We start from the raw sequence: 9,418 nt of genomic DNA, 5'->3' as shown, positions 1-9,418 counted from the left end.
CGAGGTATGGCTTTTGTTTATGGAACCCAAGTGTCTTTGTGGTTCAGATTTTTTCACTAAAACAGATGGCCTTTCAAACTTAAGTTGGTGTTCCAATCTTCCTCAGAAACTAATACTGGAAGCAGAAAACTAACAGTGAAATAATCTCAAATAATGCTTGTGATGATTCCAAAACCGTTTGATAAACCGTTTTTCTTTTCAGTACACAAACGCACATAGGCACAAAGGAGGGAAATGGGCTCTGCAGTGCTTCGTACAGTTCATTGTCCGTTTCTTTTGTTTGAAAGTTCTTGCATTTTTAGTATATTTGTGTCTTGTGTTTGTCTTAAGTAAATGAATCACCTCTGACTGAGTGGGGACATTTCAGAAACTCCAGACTCATATGTTTAAAGTTTCTCTCTCTTTTCAGGGCAAGTCTCAGATCCCTTCTCTGGTGCATGGAATGTGACTTTTTATCAGGAGATAACAGTGTACCAAAAAGACAATATCATGAAGTTGACAACCCTCCTCATTTGTTCTTGCCTGGCCTGGGCTGGCTTGGGAAAACCACAGTTTCCTGGTTAGTAATCTTTCAGTTTTACAGTATAGCACTCATTCAGAAGACTTAGGGCAAACATAGTAATGACTGAAAATAAATGGACTCCCGCTGAGCCCACTGTGATCAGGACTACACCGCAAAATTATTCCAAATGTATTCTATTTTACTGAAAATGGATCAAGCCATCTATAATGAGCCTTACAGATGCATGAGTTTTTACATATGTGATTTCAGTTTAAGAAGCTTGTACACTTTGAACATACCAAACATAGCAAGAATATCATTGTGGTCACTGTCATCATTTCTCAAATTATACTGGTCATCAGTGGCCAGAACATAAAAAGTGATGAATGAAGTCACATGGGACACATCATTTTCAGTAACAAAATCTGGGCTCTAATTCTGGTCTAGGGAGCTGTTTTTGATACAGACTTCTGTTATAAGGGAGGTTAGAAAGACACGCTCTTGATCAGCTGTTATAAAAATGTTTTTGCAGCATGAGATGTCGTATGAACAATGTGTTTGATGTTTGGCTTTTGCAGTGTTCTTCCAATAAAAAAAACATGTCTTGATTTGTCATGCAGAACAGGAAAAGGACCCTGACTTCTGGAACTCTTGGGCACAACGGACACTGAAAAATGCACTGACGCTGCAGGACCTCAACAAGAACATTGCAAAGAATCTCATTCTTTTCTTGGGCGATGGTACGTGAAACGGATTACTTAGGAACAAGTCTCATTTTTGCCTTTTTTTTTCATTGTTTTGTCCTTAATGCCAAAACTAAACTGAAAACAAACAGTGTGTCATCAGTGTAAATCATTGACATCAGCTACATATTTACAGTTGACGTTGTATAGTTGTCAATGACTGACAAGATCCCATGAATTAAGTTCTTGAGAAATGTTCATTCGTTAGACGCAAGTTGGTATTACACAGAACAGGCATAAGACAGTACAGTATTTTGCAAACAAACTGACAAATCTTCATGATGCTGACCGCAGGTATGATAATACATGTCAGTCAGGGTTACTTTGCTCGTGTATTTGTGTTTTATCACAGGGCTCAAATTTCCCACACAAAACTTCTCTTTCATCACAGTAGATTTTTGTGTAACAGGTGATGAGGGACAGTACTTAAGGGCCACACAAGTTACATAATCAGTAGGTCATTTCAGTGCCATCAGACTGAGGCGTAATGATAATACATTTCCAGTGGAAGAACTCTTAATCTCATTATTTTAGATTTAGGACCTTCACTGAAGTCTTTAGGACCTTCACTGAACACTGAATTAAAGCTTCAAGAACACTATCTATAGGACAATGTAAAAATTCCACAGGGCAGAATTTCATAGAAAGAGTGATGCCAAATGTAACAGATGGCAAATACCATAAAAGAAATAAACTGTGTTTCACTTCTGTTTTGCAGGAATGGGTGTACCCACAGTTACAGCTGCACGAATACTGAAGGGCCAGCTCAGTGGACAGAATGGAGAGGAAACACAACTTGAAATGGATAAATTCCCTTATGTGGCACTCTCCAAGGTGTAGCTTCTTTACAGTTCTATGACATTAACTTAAATGAAATTCATTATTGTGGAGAACCAAGCTAGTCAGTTATTGTCTCAAACTGGTTTGTTCTGCGATGGACTGGCGACCTGTCCAGGGTGTTTCCACACCTTTCACCCCATGAGCACTGGGATAGGCCCCAGCTCCCCGTGACCCTAATTAGGATAAGCAGCTTGGAAAATGAATGAATGAATGAATGGTTTGTTGTTAACCCTGGTGACTGATTTAAATGATTCAGGAAAGTGACCACATCAGACAACAATAAATAACACAAGTTACATGTGTTGAGAACTACTTTGTGTGACACAGTCAAAATTATTGCATGGATTTCGTGAAATTTACATTGTGCTGTTATTTGGCGTAGTATGTATAATAATGGTATGTCATTCCGATGTGAATAGTACTTACATGTAAATGGATTATTCCTTTAGACATACAATACCAACGCTCAGGTGCCAGACAGTGCGGGTACAGCCACGGCATACCTCTGTGGAGTGAAGGCCAATGAGGGGACAGTCGGGCTCAGTGCGGCAGCTGTAAGGTCACAGTGTAATACCACTCAGGGAAACGAGGTCACCTCAATTCTCAAATGGGCAAAAGATGCAGGTACGTGTGCTCCCGGTGTGCCCTGATCCGTTACAAAATGTGAATTTGACAATTTAGTCTTTTCGCTCAGGATAATGTGTGATAGTAGCTGTTTAAAATCCCTATCAGCCCCATAAAACTTTCTTCTTTAGTACAACAACAGGATGTGAACACATATAGAGCGGATGGATCAGTTACAGTAAGAGAAGACATGTCAAAACTAGTGGGGTTAATAAAAAAAGAAATAAGCAAGTATAATTAACCTTAAGACACCGTAAACTCTATACTCAGAGATCAGACATGCATAGGAACAGGAACAAGCTGTGTCAAGTTGCTGACCTCATGTGATCTCAGAACTACAAAGCGGATAGCGCTGCTCCTCATCCTTTTGTTTCTCATTTGTTCTCTCATCGTTAGAGTAACTGCAGAAAATAGAACTGTCAAAAAGCGAGGGTTGTAAAAGATTAGTTCATTTGGAAGGAGTCATTGAGCATGTATTTGGGTTTTACTGCTGCTTCTTGAGTGTTCGTGCGCTGTCAGGGCTAGGGCTGTCGCGATAACTGCGATATTGCAGCACCGTGCTACTGACAAGCCAACCGCGGGGGATGGCAAGTATCCACCACAGCTGCTGTGTTCATGTTTTTTCTTTTTTTCCTGGGGCTGGGCCCTTCTAATTTTACCCGTCAATGCGTGTGTATTGAATGTTGAATAAATTCATAATGACAATAAGAGTTAAGAGTGTAATTTTTCCGGCCAACTGTCTGTTCGCATCTGGTGCTGCTGAATTTCGTTTAACGGTTAGGCTAGGTTTAATCCTTTTTTTGTTATAAAGGAAAAAAGGCGTGTAGCCTGCCTAGCCCTACCTTATTGCAACTCATTGCCTTTCTGTGTTCTGCATTTAACAATAAACAACTACTTAATCTTTTTAAAACTGTGTCATCTTTGTCATTTAAAAAGCAACAATATACCTATTAATAGCCTTACAATAAAGCTTATTTAAATAGCGCTAAAATCAGGATTAATGAAGTAATCTGTGAAAACAAACAAACCAACAAAAGAATGGCACCAATAGCTACCGCATATCGCGCTGTTGAGCGATCCTGAATCACCGCAGGGGAAATTCCTTCACTCCACCGCAACAGCCCTAGTCAAGACTATGCTTCTCAGATTATTAAATTATCAGATTCAACAAATGAATCACCAATAAAATAATCAAAAACGAGATTATGAAAGCAGTTGGATGAAAAAAAAAAAGTCTTTGGGCGTTTACTGTCAAATGGACCCTTGTCTGTTTGTCTAATAGGAAAATCAGTGGGCATTGTAACAACTACTCGCGTCAACCATGCTACTCCCAGTGCAGCCTACGCACACTCGGTTGACCGGGACTGGTATTCAGATGGAGAGATGCCTCCTGAGGCAGTGCAGGCTGGTTGCAAGGATATTGCCAGGCAGCTCTTTGAGAACATACCCGATATTGATGTAAGAACGGCACTTTCATCATCAAATTTCGCTTTTGTCCTTTCTTTTAACTGATTAGTGTTTGGTCATTCATCAGATGATTGATTCTAATGTTGCAATAAAAGCCTAATATTTTTTAATGCATATAACTGACTGCCCTGGACTTTCTTATCACATACTGAATATTTTAAGACTTTCTGCTGTAGTGTCCCATTCATTAAAATGTTGCCACGTAATCTGAATAGGCGCCTTTGTTAATTGTTTGGACATTATTTTTTTTGTTTGTTTGCTTAAAACCTGATCTGCATGCACAGGTAATAATGGGTGGCGGACGGAAGTATATGTTCCCTAAAAACGTGTCAGATGTGGAGTACCCTGGGGATAAAAAACACAGTGGTACACGCAAAGATGGCAGGAACTTGGTTCAAGAGTGGACCGACAGAATGAAAGACAAGGTAAGAGTCAGTATCTTCCAGTGCCTGTTCAAAGGTTTTCAGTCAGAATTACATTTCCTGTTACATTAAAAAGAAAAAAAATCCCTTCAGTCCTCCTCATTTCCCCTTCCTTGGCTTTTTAATCTTCTTCTTGCGTTCTCTCTATATTGTTTGGATTTGATGACACAGATTCTGGTGATAAGTTCTGACCGACTGCCTTTTATTTGATCTGATCATCTTTGGATGCAGAAGCCGAGTGAAAATCGGCTTTTTTCAGTGATGTGGTCTGAAAGAAATGAGCAAATCCAGTACAAGCCAGAATCCTATTAGGGAAGGGTTTTCAGTTTAGAAAAATATTTGATGTCATGTTGGCAAGCGAGTCATTAGAAATGATTCAAACTATGAAATCATCATTTGGATAAGATATAATCTGAGATGAAATAGTCAAAAGCAAGAGTGAAAGAAAGCGAAATCAACCTGTCTTGAAGTCTAGTTTTTATATTAAATCCTTTTGTTATGTGACCAATGTCAGTTCATTTTCAGCTGCGAGTGACTGTGCTTTGATGTTACTTCTTATCCTCAGTGCAAGAGTTGCTTCAGAGGACAGAGTGAGATTGAATCCGTATCAGTAACAGCAAACTTACACACTAAATTGCTTTTCCTTTTGTTTTGCACAGAGAGGATACTATGTGTGGAACAAAAGGGACCTCCTCAAGCTTAACCCAAATAACGTTGACTATCTTTTGGGTGAGTCTTACTTTTCTGTTCCCCTCTTGCAGACATGTCCCTGAGAAGTCTAAATAGTCCTTATCATTTTCTCTCTCTAAGACTTGTTGTCTGATTGGTGCCACAGGTATCTTTGAGCCTGGAGACTTGCCCTATGACCTAGAGAGAGACCAAGAATCTGACCCGTCCCTCACAGAGATGGTGGAAGTGGCCATTAAGATTCTCAGAAAGAATTCAAACGGATTCTATCTGCTGGTAGAAGGTAAGGGGCCTCTTGGTCATTTGGAGAATCTGATAAGCCTTAGAAGTGATGTCATAAGGCTGATGATTGAGTGGAATCCCTGACAAGCACCTTGGAAAAAGTTTCCAACTGTGTTTGAGCAGAAAAAATTGTATGCTGTGTTTTCATACAGTAAAGGCATCTTTAACCATTGTTGTTGCGTAAGGAAATGTTAAAGCAAGAGTAAGAGCACGTTAGATAATTTTTTACATTTTGTTATTTTTTAACAACCTGTAAAACTGTAAATCAGGCCTTTTGATCCAGTGTTTGCATCATATAAAATCCATTCAGAAAATAAGGGTCACGTTTTTCATGGTGGAAATTGCCAGGTCATCTTTGGGAGTCATGTGAGAATGCAGTTGGAGTGATTGAGAAAACTGACCCAAGTGTCCCCTGACAGGTGGACGCATTGACCACGGACACCACGAGGGCAAAGCCAAGCAGGCCCTTCATGAAGCAGTGGAGATGGACAGAGCCATTGGGAGGGCAGGTTTACTCACCAGTATTCATGACACACTGACTGTCGTCACTGCTGATCACTCGCATGTTTTCAACTTTGGAGGCTACACACCACGGGGAAACACCATCTTCGGTAGGTATCGATTTGGCACACTGATGGTGCGCTCTCTGTGAGGATGTTGCTTCTGCTTCTTTGATTCGATGTCTGGATGTGACAAGTACCCTACATTTGAACTCTTGTATGTTTGTCTGTAGGACTGGCTCCAATGCTGAGTGATGTTGACAAAAAGCCCTTCACATCCATTCTGTATGGAAATGGACCTGGGTTCAAGCTGGTTAATGGCGAAAGGGAAAACGTTTCTACGGTGGATTATCGTAAGTGGTCAATGGCTGTTTTCTGTTGAGTTCTTCCTTAACTGCAGTGCTCCAGAGCTTTAGTTTTAAGAGGAAGCTGCTTACATTCAGAGTCGGATGCAGTTGAGTTTATCTCTCTCAGGCCTGTCGGTGCTCCTCCTGTGCGTCCTTTCCAATCGTCTGTCATCAGGGAGACATTCAGTAAATGTCAAAGCCCTCTGTGGTGGATGATGGATGCTGAATTGATGCTCTTTCTTTCGTTCTATTTCTCTCTCTTTCTCTCTCTCTCTCTCTCTCTCTCTCTCAACACACACACACACACACACACACACACACACACACACACACACTTATTCATTATCTTGCTACAAGGGAAATTATGGTTTTGGTCTTGGGCCATTTTATTTCCATCCTCTTCTCTTTATCTTTTCCTAGGGCAAAACAACTACCAGGCACAGGCAGCAGTGCCCTTGAGCATGGAGACTCATGGAGGCGATGACGTGGCGATCTTCTCAAAGGGTCCCATGGCTCATCTACTGCATGGGGTCCAAGAACAGAACTACATCCCCCATGTCATGGCCTATGCTGCCTGCATCGGCCAGAACAAAGCACACTGCCGTTCCAGCTCCAGCACAGCACCAGCTCTTAGCAGCACTTCCACTGCCATGGCAACACTCATCACTCTCAGCTGGTTGTTATGCTGACCCACCCTGCCCCTTCCTTAGTCTTTTAGTTCCTTAACCTCAGTCTCCTTCGCCTATAATTTGGAAATACATGTTAATTTTTACCGCAACTCCTCACAGTTTACGGACTTTGACATCACAGCAAAGGATTTTTTTTTTTTTTTTTTTGGGGATGGTTAGTTGTAAGGAATGTTCCTGATGTTCAGCCATACTGAAGGACTTAAAGGGAAATGTGGAGCAATACACTTAGTGACAGTAAAATTTGAGAACACAACTTATTTCATGCCAGTAAAACGCTGATTGAATATACAGTTGAGGCCTATTTAACCAAAACCATGTGGAGCTTAGAATTTTTTTTTTTTTTTGGATAAATTGTCAGTTTTAAATATTTAGTTATTTAATGTGCACCACAGAAAAAAGTAACACTTAATGAAGAACATCTTTGTACAAAATGTTTTAATGTGTCAGTATCTATAAATGTAATATTTCCAACGTAGATTCCTCTTTATTACGCTGAGAAAATTGTAAGCCCTTGAATACATTATTTTAAACTCGTTTATAAATGTTAATCAAATATGATCTACCTCACAAGCATTTATTTGATTTTCCAATGCCGAACATCTGGGTTGACCAATCGAATAAAGAAGATGAGGAGAAGAGCGGTATTGCAATAGTGAATGAGAATCTATGGTGTCTATATAGATGTTTAATTTTCCAAATATGTCAAGGCTTTTGTATGTTTTTCATTTTCACCCTAAATCAGGTCAAAAGGACGACATAAATGAAATCATAGAGCAGGACCATTGTTTTTTCCCCCCTGTAAAAGAAGATTGCAGCCCACTTACAATAAAGAAGTTGTGTTGGGTTTTCCAAAATCATGTGTTGGATTTTTTCATTGTGCTTATTATCAAAGGGCTTCACCTGGCTCACTGCTGTTTCTTGAGAACTGACTGTGCCTCAAATTTGAATCAGCAATGTATCATGTCTTGGTTTCATTGTAGGCTTAAAGTAAGACTTATTGCCCATATTCGTAACTACTGATAATTTATTACATGGGAAAGAAAACACAGAGAAGATGGTTTATTTAAAGATCAGAAATAATTCTGCCAGACTAAAAGCTAAAGTAACTGCATAATTGAGAAAACAATTTGTAATTCTTTTGACATAAAAAGAGAAAGAGCATTTTCTGTAGAATGACTCACAGGTAAAGGTGCAGTCTGATAGGAATATGCATGGATCTCTGCCACAGTTACTGTCTTTGTAGATCATTAGAAAGATAGAAATGTGTATCCCTCAGAAGTTAATGAGTAGTGAAGAGTGAATCATTGTGTGTGAGTCAGTGTGTGAGTGTGTGTGTGAGTGTGTGTGTGTATGCATGTGTGTTTGCGTGTGAGGGAAACCTATTGAATTCTCATAAAACATTCAGTTGCATGGAAATGCTTGCCTTGATATCTTCACCTTCTTGAGATATCCAACATCAAAGCATAAGAGAAATGTGAGCTTGTGTCTTAGTGCATAAACAGGAATCTATAGCTTCAAAAAGAATGAAGGCATCACAAATCTACAAGCTGTTTAGAGTCATGAAAAGGCAACATGACTGAAAATGCAGGAGTCTGAAGTTATTTAAACCAGAGTTATTGAGACTTTAAACAAACCTTACATGCTGGGACATCTGTGAAAGTACATTGCATAATCTGTCTTCACAAGCACAGACAAAAGACTGCAGATTAGAGTTCAATGTGAACTATAAGTTATTGTAGTGTACGTTTTGGTTCAAAATTGCTTTTGATTACATGATTTCCGTGGAGAGAAAGATTGACGTCATATCTACATCACACAAATACCCAATGTAAGCCAGCAGATATATGAACAAAATTCAAATACTCCGCTGCTCTTCACCAGACACTTTGAGTTGGACTATGCTTCAGAATGAAAATGAGTATAGAGAACGACTGTAATTGTATTTGCATTGATCAGTCCCTTAGCTGGCAGAGTTGTCAGATTTCCTTCCCATTGTGACGCAGATGAAAACACCTTCACTTGTTTTTTGTCCGTGTGGTACCTCAGCTGTGACATTCAAGTTTGCTGTCCCATGAGAGTACATGTCAGAACAGATAGAATTTGCATCAAAATGTCACATTTCACAATTTCTCTCTCTATGTCTTTGATCTTGGTTCCTGCGCTAACAAGCAAGCCTCTTACACATCATCCAGTCATACTTGTATATCTACGTCATACGTGAATTTCATGATAATCAAGTAGGCTTTTCAACAGAAATTGTTTTATGTCATTTAAATGGCAGCTATCCATTCACTGCTGACATTCAAATGCCAATT

General features: G+C 39.6%; 1 protein-coding gene across 1 annotated transcript; it reads left to right on the top strand.

Moving 5' to 3' along the window:
• Positions 1-483: 483 nt before the first annotated feature.
• Positions 484-7,103, top strand: alpl (alkaline phosphatase, biomineralization associated). Its single transcript, XM_030777004.1, has 11 exons — positions 484-559; positions 1,123-1,242; positions 1,964-2,079; positions 2,535-2,709; positions 3,992-4,167; positions 4,461-4,601; positions 5,258-5,327; positions 5,434-5,568; positions 5,987-6,178; positions 6,301-6,420; positions 6,835-7,103. The coding sequence occupies exons 1-11, from the start codon at positions 490-492 to the stop codon at positions 7,101-7,103; spliced, it is 1,584 nt and encodes a 527-aa protein (XP_030632864.1). The 5' UTR covers positions 484-489.
• Positions 7,104-9,418: the final 2,315 nt, after the last annotated feature.

The sequence above is a fragment of the Chanos chanos genome, chromosome 6 (assembly GCF_902362185.1).
Source record: "Chanos chanos chromosome 6, fChaCha1.1, whole genome shotgun sequence".
NCBI lineage: Eukaryota > Metazoa > Chordata > Actinopteri > Gonorynchiformes > Chanidae > Chanos > Chanos chanos.
The sequence above is the reverse complement of the archived record's forward strand: the minus strand, read 5'-3'. Positions and strand labels throughout refer to the sequence as shown.